The sequence below is a fragment of the Pseudoliparis swirei genome, chromosome 7 (assembly GCF_029220125.1).
Source record: "Pseudoliparis swirei isolate HS2019 ecotype Mariana Trench chromosome 7, NWPU_hadal_v1, whole genome shotgun sequence".
Lineage (NCBI taxonomy): Eukaryota > Metazoa > Chordata > Actinopteri > Perciformes > Liparidae > Pseudoliparis > Pseudoliparis swirei.
The window spans coordinates 22,389,727-22,411,094 of record NC_079394.1 but is presented as its reverse complement, the minus strand read 5'-3'; the positions used below and the strand labels follow the sequence as shown (position 1 = coordinate 22,411,094).

Genomic DNA, 21,368 nt, shown 5'->3' with positions numbered 1-21,368 from the left:
ACTTGACATTTTAACAATGCGAGAAGACAAAGAAAGCAGTCTTAGAGAGGGATCTCAACACAAATGTCAAAGGTCAGCGACAGATACATGCAAGGGTTCATGTTTCACCTCCCTCCTAGCTCACCCTCTGGGTATGTCCTGTGTGGTTGGCCATTTCACTAAGGTTACCATCACATGAGAAGGCAGTGGTGGGGGCCCCTAACCACACTGAAAGTCATAATCATCCTGTGCCACAAGATGTCGTCATGGCTGCTATTACACGGCAGAATGAGTGCAGGTGGGTAGCCAGATTACCACTTTCATTAGATAAGGCCAGGCTGTATGGCAGCGGGGCCCCAGCTGGTTGCGTTTTACATGTGACTCTCCGTGAATGGAAACGTTTTTTTTTCCAGCTACTATCGCTGCTTGACTCTAGACGTCTAGACCTCTCCAGTCGTGCTTGCTGGAGAATTATAATCTTTACCATTTGCCTCTGTAAACCTGTGCGCAGGAAGGCAGCTGGATGTATTCACCTCCCACAACATGTTATTGGCTTTAAGTGTACAGAGCTGTTTCCAGTCAAAATGTCGGAACGTTTTTATTACAAGAAAAACGGATAAAAAAAGATGCCGAGCTTACGACATAATAATGCAGATGAGTCAAAAGTCTGAATCAATGCTTCATTATTTCTGCCGACGAGCAAACAACTTTTAAAATGTCTGTTTTGGGAATGGAGTGCGGACTGATTACTGCAAGGCTCTGCTAACATTGTGTGTGCTCAACCAGCACTCAAAATAGTACTGCAGCAACGTTATTGTTTATACCATAGATACACATTTGATGAACCACAGACAATACAGTACAATTTGACCCATACTTTTGTCTGGGGACAGTACAAACACGAGGTAGAGCTGTGGGTACTTAGAGACAAGTTTATTTCCCCCATATCTGAGTATCTGATTCTTAGCTTATTTCCACCGGATCTGATTCTAAGTCAGTGACGACAGCAGGAGAATCTCAACGCTGATTGGGTTTGAACTCACTTCAAATCTCTATAAAATAAAGAGACGCTGCAGATTCATGTGATGTCACCAGACCCAACCCCCTTTGATGTTTTCTCATCGTCATTTGATACCTTGTTATGGAGAAATAACGCTTATAGTCAGAGGGGTAAATCAATTAATAGTTTTTTCAATTAAAGACGAACAGAACAACTTCTAAATCCAGAGTGTTGCTTTTGGAAAAAGAAAAGAAACGATCCTCTGCAGAGATGTCGGCGCATGTTTTGAGTGCCTTGTGAAAAATGCTTTATTAGTTTTTAAAGAACAGGGCAGTGGGTCCGAGAGAAAGAGAGATTTTCAGCTCTGGTTTTCAGTTTTTGCTCATAACTTTGGAATGTGGATTCATGAGACCTGCAAAGCGAACAGAGAGATAGCGTTCGGCTTTTTGGTAGCAATTAGGTCAGAGCTTATTGGTCAGCCCGGAGAGCGATGCTCAGCAAAGCCTCTCGAAGGGTCAGGACAGACGACTCTGACAGTTATGAGCGCAACACCCAACAATTACCAGTTTAACTTCACTTTCGCTGACACACTATTACTGCGGGCTATTTAGAAAGGACTGTAATTAAACCAGAGTCACTCTGGGGTATTGGCTATAAGTGTACAGAGCTGTTTCCAGTCAAAACATCGGTAAGATTTATTACTTTCGGATAACAATTGTATACAGTTTTCTGAACGTCTGAAAGAAAAACCTGAATGATGTCATCAGGGTCATCTTGGCCTGTGTTGCAAACTGGGGATCTGGTTTACCGGGCTGGAAAAGTCCCTATTAAGTTGTAGCATGGCAAACGCAGCATCCAGCAGATTTTGAATTTGACCTATACTAACCTTTTTCCTTTTGTAAATTTAGTTTTTATGTGTTTCAATCTCTCCGTCACAACCAATATGAAATGGAAAGCACAATTCGACAATGCATTGTAAAGTTAATGAGACGCATGATACATGCAGTACATGTTTGGGCTTCAACAGTAAAATAAGTTAACTTAAATCCATCACTGATAACAGCCTGTGAGAGAAAACCTTCTTGATAAATAGTGCGGTGATACCACTTCCTGTTGTACACCAGGTGCTATATATTGTCAGGGAGTCTCTTTCAATCAACCTCGGTTTGGAGGTACAATCCCCGCCCTAGTCGATTTGTCCTTGAACAAGACCCTATGAGACGTCATAAATCCTATCTGCCCAATGGATCATCGAGGTCTGGATCGTGGAATATTCCGACTACCAACTATGCCATGGCCCTGTTGAGACTCCGCCCACTCCTCCTCGCTACCTCCATCTGCCTGATGGATCGTGGAGGTCTCCATCATGGAATATGCCTACTACCAACTCTTCATACACTCTGTCATATTCATTGATTGTGTTTTAATTTGTGTATAATGATTCCCTCTGTACACATTACACCTATTACACCTGTCCATCTTGGAGAGGGATCCTCCTCTGTTGCTCTCCTGAAGGTCTCTTCCCTTTTTTTCCCGGTAAAGGGTTGTTTGGGAGTTTGTCCTGATCCGATGCGAAGTTTTGGGACAGGGATGTCTATGTGTACAGATTGTAAAGCACTCTGAGCCAAATTTGTAATTTGTGAAAATGGGCTATACAAATAAACTGAATTGAATTGAACTTAACCCTGCATTGCTCCCTGTAGCTTTGTCTACGGTGTATGAATGTAGAATTATTGTAAGTCGCTTTGGATGAAAGCGTTAGCTAAATGAAATGTTATGTAAAGAATTGTGACTTCTTACACAACGGTCCTGCCTGAAACAGCCATACCACGCTGTATGTACAGTAACAGACTCCCTCTGAAAGATTAAAAAACCCATTGCCAAAACAGAAGAAGGCAGTAATGTTGCGTATTCCAAGTATGAAGAGGTTTTCTGAGACTCAAGATGGAATGTATGATTTACATTCCATATCAATAAAGTTTACAAGTTATCAGCGAACACGTCTTTTGGGCAGACGGTAAATGGAAATGAAAAACAGCAGAAGTTGATAAAAGGTCGACAAAAGCCTGAAAGAAGATGTGCTTGATGGATGGAGTCAGAAGAGTTTACCTCCACATGGTTGGGCAGGGTGTTGACAAATTTAAACCCCGGGATTCTCTTGTCGCTGCACACCACGCCCACGTCTTCACTGTGTTTGCAGTCCGAAATGCCGATTCCATTAGAAAGACACAGCGCCAAAGTCTTTTCTTTGCCCTTGCAGTGGAGATTGTCGAACCAGATGGGTCCTGAAGAGACAAGAGACATTCCTCAGTGCTTTCATGGAGAGGAATTTTATATCTTTGGAAGTGGAAACGATGGAGGAATGGATTTCTCTTGAAGGCAAACCTGGTTTCTCCAAAGGTGGTAAGGCCATTAACCATGAAGCAGTTTACAATGCATCGTAAAAATTTGTCATGAATTGAAAGATGATCCACTTTCCGCCAATATACTACATGTTCAGCCAGTATTGGCCTTATTTGAAAAATGTAATCCATTTTTTATTGTGAGTAATATGATATTTGTACCTGTCATATTGCAGGACACCCCCCTTCAAATAGGGAATCTTTTGTCAGTGGTTATGCATCTAACTACAAGGCCAGTGTTAAGGCGGGAGAAAAGGAGAAAGTTAAGTCAATATGGATTTATTTCGTCGATTACATAAGATACAACTCAGACATACGACTTTCACCCAGGAAACTGGTGTTCATTTCCCATGTGAAACCAAAAGTCAACATTGGCTTATTTAAAGTACATACATTACATAATTTGACTTTGAATTTGTTTACGCAACGTAGCCCACTTAACTATACGTAACAAACTACAATCTTTTCATAAAGCTAACCAAGTAGTTGTGTTGCCAAAACCAAAACCACTTTGCAGTGAGTTGTATTTTGAAAGAGGGGAAATTGACACAAACAAAATTGTGGGTACGCGTCATAGTTCGCGGATTGTGGAGCGAGAACATGTTGCATACTGAAAGTTTCCACCCTGATGGAAATTGACTCAACAGTGTTTTCCTTTACCTACCTTGTCCTTTCCCATATTTTGAGGATGGGGACCATGAGACGGCCTCTAGGTAGCCCAGCTCCCTGCACACCACCTGAGCGGCGTGGATTGTGAAGTCGTCGTCACAGACAGTGCCCCATTCGGCGTTGTAGAAAACCTCCACCCGACCCTCGTTGTGTCTCCTCTTATCTCCTGCCAATCGCAGCTGTATCCTGGGCGTGTCCGGCGTCAGCTGAGGGGCGGTGTAATGCTCCTGCTCGGGGTCAGGAAAGCCCGGCGGGTAGCCTAGGTGTTCGTACTGGGCGAAAGCCAGCTCCAATAGCACCAACAGAATGACGGGCTGAAACTGGATGGTCACCATTTTCTCTGGAACCAATGAAAAGACGAAAACAAATTCAGATGGTTCTTCAAACAACAGTTTATTTGAGGGGAATCACAATGAAGAATAAATATGGGACATTTTACATTCTAAGAACCCCTAATAATGTCATCAGGGTAATCTCAATTTGAGCTGGCAGACTACTAATGTGTAACAGGAAGCCTGTGTTTCAAACTGAAGACATTGAGTTTAGGAGTGGGCGTTTTCGAGGCAGAGACTAAATTCATGAACGTGCAATTTTAAACTGGGGAAACAGCTCGCCATGTTGTTGTTCCACTTGGAATATTAAAGCTGGATTTATCAATATTGTCATACTGTCAACAGATTAAATGTCTATGTATGACTTTGCTGATCCCGTTTTAGCATCTTTCAGCTCATTGCTTTGAATTTAGAGCCTGTAAATGTATGTTTTTGGTTCCCTCTCCCTGACCCCATGGACATCATTTCCCTACAGCTGTTTTTAATGAAAAGGCTCCGATAAACCTACTGTATGCTTCTTGCCTTGTGCCAAACAGCAGACAGAGTTAGCAACCAGCATTTAGATTCTCAAAAGCATGATATTTCATTGGTGGAGACCACAGAGCTAAAAGGACATGAACTGAAACAACTCCAAGTTGCTTATGTGGCATGGGTAAAAAAAAAAAAATTCTGGATTGATTCCTATTTGAAATTGGGATGGTTGGTTGTGTAAAAATCAAGTATTTTAGCTAGTGTTGGACAATGTTGCGAGTTTAGCTTCGGTCACAGCCACCAAGTGGTCAGAAAAATCAGTTTATTGCAGATTTAAAATAATGATTTACTTTTATTGTTTTTTAATATGAATTCAATTCAATTCAATTCAGTTTATTTGTATAGCCCAATTTCACAAATTACAAATTTGTCTCGGAGTGCTTTACAATCTGTACACATAGACATCCCTGCCCCAATACATGTGATCACTTATTTGACAGGCTATTACGGGCACAGTTTAAAAGTGTTCGGCATTCTTTTTTAAATACTTTTAAAAAACTGCACATTATGAAAATAATAAAGTTATTACGTCCTATGCAGCACAGGATTATGATTATGATAGAGGACACTTTCCTCTTTACAACAGCAAATAAAATAAAAAAAGTTAGAACTTGCTCTGTCTTGAATTATTATTGTGATGGAATCTATTGTGATCTGACCAGAGATGGAATAAAGATTTCCGTAGATGGAATAAAATGTCTAAATATGAATGCTTGTGAAACAGTTGCACAACTATTGAAATGAATGTGTGTCCGTTAGTTTTCTTTGCAATAAGTTCAGAAAATGAGTCCAAGAATAGCTGAACTCATGATGTAATGCCAAAATCCCATAGAAAAACACTTGATTTATGGCTATAGGCCCCTATGTCTCAGAGAAAATCACAATTCAAAGCCCGACTGATACAACTGCAAGCTTATGGTCGGACAAAACGTGACACGGAACACAACAGAAATCCTCCACAGACTCATCACCAGTTGTGTTTCCACGACCAATTAAATCTGTTGTGTCACAAGCTCCAAATCGTGAGAGTTTTGTGCATCAACATCTGGCAAGGTGACAGATGATCCTTCAACTGCAGCGTTTCTACTTTCCTCATAGTAACGTGGCAGTGAGAGACAAGCTAGAAACGGCACCAACACACACAAACACACACACACACACACACACGCACACACACACACACACTACAGGATGTACAGATGTAACTGAGCCCACAGCCTCTGAGTCTGCAAACAACGATAGTGTCATTGGAGAAAATATGGGCAGTAATCATATAAACTGATAAAGAATTCAGGTGATGCTTTCTGGAATAAAACTTCCTTTCCAGAAAAGCTAATTTCTGGTTGTAATGTATGGTCCCTCTCATGTTTTTTCTTGGTGTGAAAGAGTCGACAAGAAGAAAGGACGAGGATTGGACCAAACTGCAGCCACTTAGCAACATCTAATGAAAACAGATCAGGATGTTCTGGCTCCTCTGTTCACAACACAAGCTCAACAGCTTCCCTGATCCAGAGACCTGGAAATCTGAACCCTCTGCTGCCTTTCTCTGAATAAACACTGACCAGATGTTTTTGGTGGGAAAAGAAATTATGCTCATGAGGATATTTGGAAACAAAATGCTATATAAAATTGTGTTAATGTAATTTTAGCTTTGTGGAAGTCAGAAATTTGAGTCACAACTCCTGCTGCAGTAGTACAAAAGATCAAAATGTCAGTTTATAACAATATCCACTGCTCTTCTTGTACATCATCTGAAGCACTCTTAAAAGAGCTGTACATAGACACAGGGAGCAGAGCTGAGATCTTAAGACCAACAATACCTTTTTGTTTGAACCAATCCAAAACAAACAAACAAACTGTTTCATATGATAATAGATTATATCAGTGGCGGGCCGTCAGGGCCAGCAAGGCCTTCTCTGCTGGCCTAAACATCATCAGAATATATATTTTTTTCTAAATATATTTTCCCACAAATATGTATTCAATTATTTCCCAGAGTAAGAGTTATTCTCTTAATTTCATAGCGTTCGTCTTGGTTGCGCTGCTGCCAGCGCCAGGTTGAGATTTGGAGGGCTGGTCTTTATGTTAGATCTTTTATCCAATCATATTCAGCCATCGTGTGTTGCCAGGGGGCTAAAATCTGCCCTTAGGCCTTCAGAATCAACATTGCGGGCGCTGGTAGCTTCAAGTGAATGGGAATGACAATGTTGTGTCAACCAATCAGCTTTAGAGTTGGCTCCTCTCCCCGGAATCGGCACAGGAGCAGCGAGCAGGCGGAGTGCTGCACGTCTTTTGATTGGATTACCAATATTGAGAGGTGGGGCCTATGGGCAGGTAAATGCAGAACCTCAGAACTAGGAAACTGAATTTGATAGACTGTACAACAGAGTCATTGAAGTCTTCTTGAGGAAAGAAAGAAGGATGGATTTTGTGTTCAAATAATCAGTCTTTGGTGAGTAGGCATACAATGCATTCTATTTTTTATTCAATGTGTATGTATGTTTGGCACAAAATAAAATGGCAAATAGCCTATGTTGCAAATTATTTGTTTTCTTTCTTTTATTTTCAGTGAATAGTTATGTGTCTTTATCATCATGGTGAAGCTGCTTTGGGTGTGACAATGCCCTGTTTAGTGAACAAACTAGTGCAAGTGACTTTTTTTTCTTCTTTTTCTCCGTCCCGATGCGCGCATTCTGCAGCGCGCGAGACGGAGAACCGAGAGAAATGACATGCTGTTGTGTAGATACGATCAATATCAGACGGCTGTTTAGTTTAATAAATGAACAAAGACGTGCTATTGAGAAAATGAAGGGGGCGGGCCAATTTTTTTTTATGTCATGCGATCTACCAATACTACGCCGCGATCGACGTATTGAGCAGCCCTGGTCGAGAGCCATGGCATCATAATGATAGTAATAAGAGGTGGATTAATTCAGGTGGGACTGTGTAGGACCTCACTGAAGGCCCAGGCCCCAGGCCCACGGCCCGCCACTGGATTATATCATAGGTGCATGGAGATAAATTGTTGTCATGTAGATTTGCATTGTCGCATAATATGTTGATTACTTTTTTTTTAATAATCGATTCAGCGTTTAGTCAATTCAATTAAATAAAACATGTCAAAGTTCCAGAGACCAACAACTGAAACCCCAAATGGATTCAATTCGTCATCCGAAACAGAAAACAAGCAACACATCGCCCTTAAAAACACTGAAAGCAAATCGTTGGTGTTTTTGATTGATGAATAACTGAAACAGTTAATATCTAAACTGCTTATAATGAATCTTCCGACAATCGACTAATTGGTTAATTGACAAAAAAAGTACTCTAGTGAAGTGATATAATGTAATGCACTGAACTACCGACATATTTCAATGATGTAGAAACGGAAATAAAAATATTCCTATGATTCTAGCTCAGATCTATCTACTTTAGACAGAAGTGTAACGCATGCTCTATAAGCACTAGAAGTGCTCCAGCTTGGCAACTGGCCACCAGACATTGTCAACAACAAAGGCTTTGAGGCTGTGTTCAGGTACCTCTCACATGTGTGCACGTCTCGTTGAACTTACTGTCCGTGTCTCTCCTCGGGCTGTGTTCCGCAGGCTGCACGGCAGAAACCCTTAAAGTCAACAGCTTCTTCTTTCCCTCTTCGCTCTAAACTTTCTCCCGCTAGAGCTGCAGCTGCGGACCGGAGCAGCGGTGGCCCCGCCCATTGGCCCCGCCTATTGACGCCCACCTTTAAAACGATGACCTCACCGCAGATGGCACCGGGACGTGGAAACAAGCGGATCCGAACACCTGAAACACAGCTCTCTCTGATGGCGTTACTGGACTGCCCGTGCTGCCTTCAAAGGCCGTCGGAAACATTGTTAACAACGCCGAGGTGATAGTTAAACAACCGTGAATAAATGGGGTAATGGGGGAGCATCTAATTTAATAGAAAAGTACCACACCGAATGGGATCCCAGTCGTAAATTATATTCAATTCAATTCAATTCAGTTTATTTGTACAGCCCAATTTCACAAATTACAAATTTGTCTCGGAGTGCTTTACAATCTGTACACATAGACATCCCTGCCCCAAAACCTCGCATCGGATCAGGAAAAACTCCCAAATAACCCTTCAGGGAGAAAAAAAGGGAAGAAACCTTCAGGAGAGCAACAGAGGAGGATCCCTCTCTAGGATGGACAGGTGCAATAGATGTAATGTGTACAGATTCTAACTCTAAATCTGTCCTTCTGTACTACAGAAGGACAGATTTAGAGTTAAAATACATTCAATGAATATGACAGAGTGTATGAATAGTTCATAGCAGGCATATTCCACGATGGAGACCTCCACGCAGGGCCAGAGTGGGGCCACTTTTCAGCCCGGGAATTTCAGGCTCAAGACCAGCCCACTTTTTTCATGGTAGTGGAAATTGGATAAATGAAGCAACAGTTCAGCTCTTACTATCCTGTAGTTCTTTTATTAATACCATGGTCCAACAAATAATGTAAAGGTTAAATACAACAATAATAATCCACTTAAAATGAGAAGTTAACAAAAAAGGCAGAAGGGCGTAGCAGGGGTGTCAGACTCAGATTAGGCAGTAGGCCAGATTTGTTGGAGTGAGACCTCATGGGGGCCGTCATGGTCATTGTCATGGTCATTATCATTTTTCTGCATGAGTATTATATAGTGGTGATTTACTCCTTTACTACACCCACTTCTGAGCAAACAATGCATATTGGTTCATCAAGTATTGTCATATACTGCTCTTTCTTAGAATATATAACTTTAAATCATATTGTTTTCTCTGTTATCCTCTCTACCTGTCCCTGTCGTCATGGCCTCCTCATTGCAAATGTCGGGCTCATCATTTTCAGCAGGAGACTCTTATCTGCTGCTCTGAAGCTACAAAGAAAAATTAAGAGTGATATTACTGCATACTTCAATATCAATAGTATATATCAATATTTGCGTAATATTTGCAAAGTCTATGGATCGCCATATTTTGGGTGATATAAAAAGGCTAATATTTTAATTCAATTTAATATTTTGCTTGGGAATAGGTTGACAACGCTACAATGATATGAATCAAGGCTACAACGTTAGCCGAATCGTTATGTTGCTAATCATTAGGCCTTTGTCTCTCTTTACCAGTTGCCACTAGGTGTTTGTCCTCTTGAAAATAAATCTGTAAGCTTAGCACATTTGGCAGCATCCTCCTCCAATGCCTTTCTTTTTTTCAACCTGGCTTTTCCAGCCCCTCCTGCCCTCTTCCTCCCGTCCATCCTCCCTGACGCGTATCGTTGCGGTCGGGCCGGCCCAGCTATCAGTAGCTGAGAAAACTTTTTGGAAAAGACGGATAAGGACCGAACCAACTCTATTAGGAAGTTCTCCTCTCCCAAATTGAGTTGGTTGGTTCCATAATGGACTGAACCAACTCTATTATTTGGGAGGGGTGAACTTCCTCGCATGGTAACCCATGCAGAGGCTGCGGTGTCAGAATGCAGAACGTGTGTAGCCCACTTTAAGAGAAGATGGAATCACGTGACAAATGTCAACAAATACAATTCTCGACCGGCCCAGAAGTGAAGCGGCCCACCGGGAACTCTCCCGATTCTCCCGATTACCCACCCCGGGCCTGCCTCCACGATCCATCAGGCAGATGGCGTTGGGGAGGAGGAGTGGGCGGAGTCTCAACAGTGGGCGGAGTCTCAACAGGACAGTGGTGTAGTCCGTAGCAGGAATTCCACGACCCAGACCTCGATGATCCATCAGGCAGATAGGATCTATGTCGTCTCATAGGGTCCGATGACCCCATGAGACGTGAAGCCAAAAGGACTCCGGGGAGAAAGCAGAGTTAGTAATGTGTGATGGAGAGATGAAAATGCATCACTAAATATGTAGGTATTATTTCTGTTATCTGTTGCTATTCAGTACAGCTGTATGAGCTGTAAAGCCAAACTGTATGCTAGATGAAATATATTATAATCTTATTATTTCAGAGGGACCATGTACAGTTCAAACAAATGTCACCATTTGATGCACTGCACCAGATTGTACTTGGCAGATGGATGAGAAATAGATGACGCGGGCTTGCAGGTGTATGGTCTTCCGACTAAACTTCATTTATTTGACAGCTATACTGTAACGACTTTGCGGGGAGTCACGGGAAGTAGGACCCAATCGCAGACAGTAGAGACGAGGTAGTCAGACTTCAGGAACAAAAGATCTTTACTTGCCAACATTTAGAGACGAACCGACACAAACAAGAGGTCGACACAGAACTATATACACAGGAGAATGAGGCACAGGTGGAAACAATGAGGGCGGGGTCTGCAATCACACAGGAGGGCGGCACACAAGGAGGGAGGAGTCTGAAACGAGAGACAAGGTGAGTGACAGACAACACAACAGAAACAGACAGTGAACACAGAACTACCCAGAGGGTCTGGGTGTAACATATATGTTTCCCCACTCAACTTCTTGAAACTGTTAGAGAGGTCAAATGATTACTTTCCATTATCTTTTTTCGTAAAGTCTTCAGTTCATTTGTTCTTCTTCTTTAAACAAATAATGTATTCTTTTATTTGGAAATATTGACAGGTACATAACACAGTAAACATTAACTGATATTTCCATTGTTTATTATCTTTTTGTTGAAATATCATATAACAACACACTCCCCCACCCCTCCCACTGTATACACTAGAGTACAGGACATTAAATACATACAAAGTGGTCACCTCATTTACACACACACACACACACACACACAACATCTGTATGTAGACACAAAACAAACAAAGAGGTCACCTCATTTCGCCGAGCCAGACGTATACAAACACACCCATCTGGAACATCTGTATGTAGACACACCTGCACAGTCAATACCCAGTATCACACAAGTACAATATATCCAGAAATTAAATGACAATATGAGTTGTTCTTCTTCTTTGAGTACAGCCAACTTATTATACCACATAACTTGGGGAATAGACACAACTGAACATCAGAAATAGGATATTGTAAATCGACAACTGGCACATCTCCGGTTCCAGATTTATTTCCCAGGGACGTGGACACATTTTTTCTTCATTAGTCAGTATTTAAGAATAACACTTACTCTCTCTGTCATCAATTCCCCCCAAATGTGTTTGGATATCTGTCGGGCATTTATTTGAGTTCTTGTGAGAATTTCGCCTCGACATGCGCTCATGTCTTCAGCTCTCATGTCTTCTCACGACACAATGTGTTTCAGGTGTTTCGTAACAACCAATTACTTGCTCACTTCAAGTTACAGTGATTAATAGAAAAATCATTTTGCCAATGGGTGCCCTTTTTTTTTGGTTTGAGCACCTGCCCCCCAAAATGTCTGTGCACAAGCATCCCATGTCCAAAGGAAATAGTGGCAGGTAACCAAAATAAAGTTCTATCAGGTTGCCAAAAGTATAACTCCAAATTATTCTAATATTGCACCAAAGCAGCTTGTTTCTGCTGTAGCATATTAGTCTAGTTTGATGAGGTCCAGCTGGACAAGTTTCAGGCCTGAAATTAAACAAAAGAACAAATAATATTGCAATGATTTGATTATCGGTTACATTTAGCTTTTATCAATCTACAATAGGACTGTACAATAGGGGACATACAAAGAAGTAGGAGTATGATTTTACTTTAAACTGTTAGCAATAAAACGCTGACATTGCTGTGTTGGATTTCCAAGCGTAATTAGGAAATTATATTTATATTTATTAGTATGTTTAGGTTATTATTATACATATTGTGCAATACATTAATAGATATAACAAATGTGTCTCCACTCCAATTACGTCACATCGCTGTAGGTATTCTATACAACATTTTAGCTCCCTTGTTTGACCTTAAGTATATTTCCGAAAAGTAATTATTACACATTACTTTGACCTGCCACTTGTAGGATACTTTTTTTTGCTCCGTCATGTGATTTAAGGCACATCACAAGAGTGCAGCATACATCCTGTAAGTGTTGAAAAGCTTCACTGGACTAGACTAGTATAGTCTGCTGCCACCTTGTGGGACATTTCTTTCTCCCAGTTAACGTGGCAAACCTTCTAGCTCACAAGTAAAACAAATGTCAGCTAATGTTACACTTCATGTATAATCCTATGTGTTCACGTCATATACTATATGTATTGTGTTCTGTTCCATCAGCAGGGCCGTGGCAGGAGGCCGGCCCACCAGGCAGGAGGCAGCCAGGTCCAATGGACCCTATGAGACGTGCAGTCACAAAGACTCCGGGGAGGAAGCAGTTAGTTATGTGCGATGGAGAGATGTAAATTCATCCATAAGTAGAGAGAGAGAAGAGGAGATAGGTGCTCAGTGTATCCTAAAACGTCCCCAGCAGCCTATAAGCCTTTAGCAGCATCTCTAGGGGCTGGACCAGGTGAACCTGATTCAGCCCTAACTATAAGCTCTGTCAAAGAGGAAAGTCTTAAGTCTACTCTTAAATGAGGTGACTGTGTCTGCCTCCAGGACTGAAGGTGGAAGCTGGTTCCATAAAAGAGGAGCTTGATAACTGAAGGCTCTGGCTCCCATCTATGATTTTTTGGGGCGTTTCTTGCGGTGTTTGTAGCATCTGCTGATCACTATGTGCTCCTCCACTTTCACTTCCAGCCAAGATGACACATGGAGCAGTGACTCCATCATGATCAGTGGTGCATAAACTCACTTCATCTTTTCCCTCTTTACACAGCTGAATTGTCACCTGGCCCCTGAGTTGCTGCTTTGACTGTCAAGGTGTGAACGTGTGAGACACATAACAATCACATCTTTGCCACTGTCACCTCACAGCAAAAGGGGCCCGGGTCCAATCCCCAATCCTGGGTTGGTCCTTCAGTGTGGAGTTGGCAGCGTGGGTGACACATTTGATGTGTTTGGGCGGTTTCACTCATAGTTATATGTTGAGCCCTGTTTTGTAAACATACACTGCAGAAGACTACCCTCGGGGGAGTTTCTCTACTTCTGTATTTTGTGGTTTTGACCATCAACGTACTTCAGCTATGATTTGGTCTTAAGGTCAACTGTTACAGCAACCTCTGGAAAGCCTCTCTGTGTTTGACTCTGAGACCAATAACAATGTATCTATACGAAAACAAATAGCATGTATAATTCGGGATTCATTTAGTTTGAATCTGGTATTTTTTCAGTTACAGATTTGAGCTTTACTGATATTATTAGTATTACACTATTATACTGGTATAATTAGATTCCAGTGGTGTCTGCATATGTATACAATAATAGTGTGCAGTATTTGTCACGTGATTGATTGCAACCAACTAAATATCCCTCCACTCAGTCCTCCCAGAACAATGTTGAAACATAGTTTTAATACAGATGTTACCATACTTCTAAGACTGTGTCCCAAACTAAATTCCCATTACCACTTCCAACTAGTAACATCTTTTCATTGTAGCACTGAACTGCCGCCTCCAACTCCTCTTGATAGTGCTGCAACGTTGTCATTTTCCTCTCCATCTGTCCTTTGGATGTTGTGACCAAATGCGGGGCTACTTGTGGTCCAGTCTTAAAAAGTAGGATGGGAGACAGAGCCTTCAGATATCACGCTCCTCTTTTATGGAACCAGCATCCACCTTGAGTCCTGGAGGCAGACACAGTCACCTCATTTAAGAGTAGACTGAAGACTTTCCTCTTTGATAGTCCTATAGTTAGGGCTGAATCAGGTTCACCTGGTCCAGCCCCTAGATATGCTGCGAAAGGCTTATAGGGGACATTTCAGGATACACTGAGGATCTCTCTCCTCTTCTCTCTCTCCTTATGGATGCAGTTACATCTCTCCATCCCACATTATTAACTCCATATCTCATAAGGTCCATTGGAGCTGGCTGTATCTGATGCCTCCTGTCTTCCTGGGACAGATTGTAAAGCCCACTGAGGCAAATACGTAATTTGTGATACTGGGCTGTATAAAATAAACTCGACGTCTCACTTATTCTGCTTGAATAAACGACTGAGCAGTATTCCATTTTTAACATCCTTTCATGACATTTGTTGGGGTTTTAATTTCAGTTGGAGTGAAATTGTTAGGAGTTTTTTCAAACCACTAGATCAGATCTCGCTTATCACAAGTTTGGGAATGACATTGCTAATAGAAGCCCCAAAATACTATATGCTTATATCTTTTAAGATGCCAAAAAATAAGTGGACAGACATTCAAAGCTTTATTCAAAAAGCTCAATAGAAACCTGGACATTTGTTACAATGTCATACTTCAATATTGATCTTAAATAAAGGAATAATAATAACAAAAAGTGAACTCCGGCAAACAGTTGTCATTATGTAAACTTAAATAGCAACATTTGATCATCGACGTTAGGTCAGCCTTTATAATACAACACCAGCTTTAAATGTATTTTATGGTTGTTGATTTTTTAGATATATTCTTCACCTTAGGAACATATCTGTGGTCAAATGTTCTAAGGTTGTCTTAGCTAAAATTCTAAATAGAATTTCAAAGAAATATTTACACCCAAAACGACCTGCATAATTCTCACAGTGTTCAAATAGCTATTAGTACATGCAAAGCAGATATTTTGGATTGTTAAAGGGAATGATCTGTGATGGTCAAACTGTTTGGACAGGGTTTGCGGAGAGCATTTCTTTTTTAAATTCACTTCATTCATGTTCTTCTTGATGCAGCGGCTGCAGGAGAGAGTAAGAAATGGATTATGAAATACTCTATTTAAAATCAAATAACCTTTTTTTAATAGGCATATTCTCACCGCGTAAACCAGGTCCTCGGGCCCGGACTCTGGTCGCTGCCACTCGTGGTTGGACAAAATCTTCAGGACAACCAGACCAAAGGCCACAATCAAAACTCCCAATACATTTGCCAACACAGCCTCGAGTGGAAGGGCAGCATACACACTGCCTCTGATGTTGGAAAAATACATTCCAGAGGGGTTATGTCAATATCTCCAAGTAAAATGTGTATTTAAAAAAAAGTCACTCAGCAATATGGCACTCACAGAACAAAGAACAGTTTCTCATTGATTCCCGAGATGCAGGCAGCGATGCTGAGCCACAGGATGCTGCCGCCCATCCACACGTGGACAGGTTTGAGGAGAGCGCGCAGAGACGCGGGGGAGCAGGGCAGCAGGAAGCCGGCCAAACCCACCACCCACTGGATGGACCGATGAAAAGACACGGACATCACGGACAGTGAGGCAGCACGAGACGGAATGAAAAGCCACGCCCACCTGGACTAATGCTGTGTTCAGACCAAATATACTCGCGTCACTCGCTTCATTCGCACCTTAGAGGGGGCGTGGCTTATCTCTGTGGCTTCACTCCGCAGAAACCGTTATAATTTCCGGCGTCCACCATGGAAGAACTAACCACAATGTATAAAGCAAAACTAGTGGTTCGCTCTTCCATTTTTCGCCAAAGTTGAAATATTTCACCTTGAGGCAAATTGTTCACGCTGCGCAATTGCCGCCAAATGCAACCACTCTGTACGTTGACTTTGCATGGGATCTACTCGTGCGAAAAATGTACAACGCTTTTGGTGTGAACGCAGCATGGCACAATTATTTTGTTTCCTGCATCATAAGCCTATACCTGTATGGCAAAAAGTGCCGTAGCAGCAAATCCAATCCAGCTGTGCAAAGAGTAGAGGTTCGGAGTGTTTCCAACGTTGTGGTAGTCGAACACGGCGCAAAGACCCACGATGGACAGCACCAAGGCCAGGAGCATCACGGTGGCATGCAGCAGCTTCCAGGGGAGCTTATTGTGACCCCAGGATAGGGGGATGCGGTACAACACGGCTCCTGCAGGGAGGAGGCGACGACAAGAAAAGATACCAAATTCAATTTGTGCGCTGCATTTAATGTCATCTGGGTTTATAGAGGCATTTTTGGTTCATATGCTTGTTGTGCCTGATGGCACATCTTTCAAGACTGCATTACAATATGGAGGCTTTGAAAGACATGAGCATTGTTGCCTTAAGGGAAATGTAGGATCTGGCGTTTTTAAGGGAAATAACTCATATGCTGAATGAGTACTGAAAGTTGATGTGTTATTGTGAAAGGCCTCTATAGTGTGTATTGTACAACTTGTAAAGCATTATTAGTAGTATTCTGCCATTCAGAACCCAAACAGAAACAAACAGCAGCCATCTTTAGAATACAATGTACCTTGGTGGAGTTATACTGTGGTTCCTTATTGAAAGGAGTCTTTTCGAAAAGAAAAAAAAGCTCTATCTATACATTTGACTGTTAGATAAACAACAATTTGGACACTCTGGTTTCTGCCGACTGGCCAATCCTATTATCATTTAATTTCTGTATATATTGTACTTGTGTGATGTAATGACAGGGTATTTACTCTGTAGTGATGCAGGTGTGTCTACATACAGATGTAACAGATATGTGTGATCTCTGTTTATTTATTTGTATGTATTTATTTTCCTATACTCTACGTGGGTGTACCAGTGGGAGGGGTGGGTGGGTTTTTGTTGTTTGTTTGTATATGTTAACAAAAAGATGGAAAACGATAGAAATATCAGTTAAAGTACATGTCTACTGCGTCATGTACCTGTCAATATTTCGAAAGAGAAAAATACATTAAAAAAAGAACAACAAAAGAAAAGCTGGGACTTCAATCACTGTGGACGTGAGCCCATATTTATGCTATTGAAGTGCTGCATTTAATATACGGTAGGTCTCTATGATACCTGTAATGTGTGATTATCTGTGATTATTATGTGATTATCATGCAGATGCATGTGGCCTGAATGTCACACAAGGAAAAGTAGAAGTGAGAAAATGAAATGGAACCGTTTTATCAACAAGAGAAATGTAAAGAAAAAAAGAAGAGAAAAAAAAGCACCCACCGTTGCCATACAGCACAATCAGGCCTGTCACCATCAGCACCGGATGCCAATTGAACTGCAGCGACGACCCGTCCCAGGCAAAACCGCCCCGCCACCGGCTGTTCCACAAACACACGCACACCATGCAGGCCAGACTGAGGCCCAGGCACAGCAGGTAGCACACGTAGAAGCTCACGATGGACGGCATTCTGCAGAGGTGTGGCGGCTAAACCAATGGGAAGAGCTCAACATCAGAACAGATTGTGGGTGGCAGGATGATGAAGGACGGTCACACAGTCGATGTGTGTCGTTTCAGGAAAACAAAACCAAGACTGTGAAATTAACGGCTTCAGTTCCTCATAGAAGCTGTGAAAATATTCTAAATATAGCGTAAACCTAAAGTGATATTAAATTTTTTACGGTGGCTGAAATATGTTTAGCAGTACATTGCGTAGCTTCCGTGTCTGTTTCTGCAAAATATCCACACTGTCCCTTTAAGACTGAGCTGACTCTTTCTTGTTTGACTGTAGACATCAGTCACATGTAGGAATTGTTATGACAGCAATTCAAAGACTATATTTCTGTCTTTGACAGATTCCGTCATTGAAATGCTGTTGAAACAACGAACATGTGTGAACACAACTTTCACTTTTAAATCCAATTCAATCCTGTTTGAAGCTTCTGTGGATCACACCTCCCCGCTCAACTCTTTGACAGCTGCAATGGACCCATGCAGTAGCTAACTGACATCATTAAACGTTAAACTCAATTAAATGCATACCAGACATAAGACAAAATATAAAAGTCTGGAAATAATGAACTTAAATGTATCCATTGTAAGAACAAAAAACACGCAAACAACAATACAATTAGTTTCAAAATTGTCGACAGGTCCTTATTTCCTTCGACTGCTCAAACTCAACAATATTATGAGAAGCTGGACATTTCACGATCAGAAGAAATATACTTAACCGATACTCACGTTGGCTCTCACTATGCGTTTCTCGGGTTCAACTGAGGGCGCACTTCCACATTGGGCTGTGTTACTGAGGGGGAAGCAGTCAGAGGTGGAGGAACAGCTGGGAGGTGACGACGGGTCAGCCTGCTGCATCTGGTGCCTAGAAATAAGAGGGACGGTGAGTGCGGGCCCATTCATCAGTTTGAGTGGAGAGCAATTATAAACATGATAAACACACAACCAAACCAACAGACATTATTATTAGAGCACCCACCCACACCCACACCCACACACACACACAGAAGTAAAGTTAAAAGTGCGAACTACTTTGCTGACCTTCAAAAAGACCTTCACCGAGTTCGTAAAACAAAACCTCTGTGGAAAAACAACGAGCACTTTCTGACGTCTCCCTAAACATAATAATACATTACATTTCTATAGCGCTTTTCAAAATACTCAGACGCTTTAATGGCAGGTTACAGCTCCACATTTGACATTCGTGCCGTCTCCAGCGAACTATTAAAACAATGTTCGACCTAACGTTGTATTCGGACGTTTCTGAAGCAAAGCTAAACGCACTTAAAATGTGTCATTTCTACAATACGTGAACGTGACTTGAATTCATGCCGCGGTCGCGCAGCACCTCTTCTCTCTCAGCTGGGGCAATATTTAGCGTTAATTCGCATGTCTGTTGTAAAGTTCCGCAGCTAACGTCGCTGCTAGCACGAACGGTCAGAATAATTCCCGGGTTCAAGAAGCGTTTATTCCTGCACTCTGCATTTGTAAAGACATAAAAGCTACGCAAACGGGTTTAAAAACAATCTATTTCAGGAAGAGATATTTACCGAACCGATTTCCGCATGGACCACGCAGGGCATTGTGGGAAATGTAGTCTTCGTTGTCAGCAGCGCTCCTGCAGCTCTCCACGCTATCTAATCGTGATAACGCCACGTTTGAACTGAACAATTTAGTCCTCCATACATACAGTGGCGTGCCGTGGGCCTGGGGCCTGGGCCTTCAGTGAGGTCCTACACAGTCCCACCCGAATTAATCCACCTCTTATTACCATCATTATGATGCCATGGCTCTAGACACGATACAGTTAGACAGAGACGCAGTATAACCAGGCGTTGCGTCACCTTGAAATTGACATTTTTATTCAGAGAATTGCAGGGGAAGAGTACAATACAGTCCAGTTCAACTAATAGGCAAGAACATAATCGAGTGCAACAGAGTTATATTAATATTCTTCTTCTATCCATTTCTGGTCCACAAACTTTGAGCTTTAAGTCCGCCTTTTTTTTTTACAGTGTGTTCACTAAACAGCGCATTCTCACCCAGAGCAGTTTCACCGTGATGATGAAGATGAAAGTTCCTGTTTACCCAAACACATGACACAATTAATGAGTCTTTTCAATATTTCCCTATTTTTCTTCACTTTTTCATTGTGCAGCGCCGTTGCCCTGCGCGCGTGTTCGTTGATATGTAGATCCGCTCGGGTGTCCCCAAAAGTTTTCAAAGCACCATTGCTTGTAGGTGCCGAGCCGTACTTTGGTGTCTCGTTGCTGCCTCGGTTAGACAACTCAGGTTTGCAAAGCCAGTGTGGCTCCAAACACCAAATCGATCACTTGCAAATAATAGGCATTCCCAGCAGTCCAGTGCGTCTCTATACATCGTACATTAGCCAGTAGCCAGTGCGAGCGTTGCGTTACGCGCGCCTGCTGGGCGCTGTTTTTGGTTTTTTGAAAAACAAAAACATTGAAAAACATCCGGGGCTTTAGCCCCGGGTTTTTTAGCCTAGGGACGCCACTGGTCCAGTGTGCAGAGCTTCTCGGAGTCTGAGCCATCGGTAGCGCTCGTAGTTGGAACTTTGAAAGTGGCGAGCGAGCCCCTGTCCCGCCTGTAGCGTCAGCGTCGGTCTTAAAGTTCGTCTTGAGAATGGCGTTATAATTATATCCTCGACCAAATCGATATATTCTCCTCCTTCCGCCATTGTGGGTTGAAAAAACAGCTTAGTAGTACGCGAATTAATTCGTTTATCAAATTCAGTTTCCTAGTTCTGAGGTTCTGCATTTACCTGCCCATAGGCCCCGCCTCTCAATATTGGTAATCCAATCAAAAGACGTGCACGCCCTCCGCCTGCTAGCTGCTCCTGTGCCGGTTCAGGAGCCAACTCTAAAGCTGATTGGTTGACACGAAATTTTCATTCCCATTCACTTTAAGCTACCAGCGCCCGCAATGTTGATTCTGCAGGCCTAAGGGCAGATGTTAGCCCCCTAGCAACACACGATGGCTGAATATGATTGGATAAAAGATCTAAAATAAAGACCAGCCCTCCAAATCTCAACCTGGGGCTGGAAGCAGTGCAACCAAGAGGAACGCTATGAAATTAAGAGAATAACTCTTACTCTGGGGAATAATTGAATACATATTTGTGGGAAAATATATTCAGAAAAAAATATATATTCTGATGATGTTTAGGCCAGCAGAGAAGGCCTTGCTGGCCCTGACGGCCCGCCACTGCATATATATATATAAATATATATATGTGGGTATATATGTGGGTGACACAACTTTATGAATAGACGAGGAGACATAATGTCATTGATGCCATCAAAGCAATAAGCCCCAGCAGGT

General features: G+C 42.1%; 2 protein-coding genes across 5 annotated transcripts in view; both read right to left on the bottom strand.

The window, feature by feature from the left end:
- loxl2b (lysyl oxidase-like 2b) overlaps window positions 1–8,612 on the bottom strand; it is a 49,761-nt gene extending 41,149 nt beyond the window's left edge. Inside the window, exons 1-3 of one of the 3 annotated variants that reach the window (XM_056418388.1) lie at window positions 8,486–8,612; window positions 4,046–4,390; window positions 3,089–3,264 (exon numbers count right to left, since the gene is read on the bottom strand). In XM_056418388.1, the coding sequence (XP_056274363.1) occupies window positions 3,089–3,264; window positions 4,046–4,385 (516 nt within the window). In that variant the 5' untranslated portion in view covers window positions 4,386–4,390; window positions 8,486–8,612. Of the gene's footprint in view, window positions 1–3,088; window positions 3,265–4,045; window positions 4,391–8,452 lie in introns of all 3 variants that reach the window. The other 2 variants (XM_056418386.1, XM_056418387.1) reach the window with 2 other exon arrangements.
- A 6,497-nt stretch (window positions 8,613–15,109) lies between these two features.
- Window positions 15,110–19,646, bottom strand: LOC130196356 (lysosomal membrane ascorbate-dependent ferrireductase CYB561A3). 2 transcript variants are annotated; one of them, XM_056418393.1, is made up of 7 exons: window positions 19,577–19,646; window positions 18,756–18,891; window positions 17,795–17,999; window positions 16,522–16,730; window positions 15,930–16,084; window positions 15,684–15,834; window positions 15,110–15,603 (listed from the first exon to the last, which is right to left on the bottom strand). In XM_056418393.1, exons 1-7 carry the CDS (start codon window positions 19,591–19,593, stop codon window positions 15,577–15,579), a joined length of 900 nt encoding a protein of 299 aa, XP_056274368.1. In that variant the 5' UTR covers window positions 19,594–19,646; the 3' UTR covers window positions 15,110–15,576. The 2 variants fall into 2 exon arrangements, with proteins under 2 accessions (XP_056274368.1, XP_056274369.1); XM_056418394.1 differs by lacking the exon at window positions 19,577–19,646 and adding an exon at window positions 19,068–19,558.
- Between the last annotated feature and the right edge of the window lie 1,722 nt (window positions 19,647–21,368).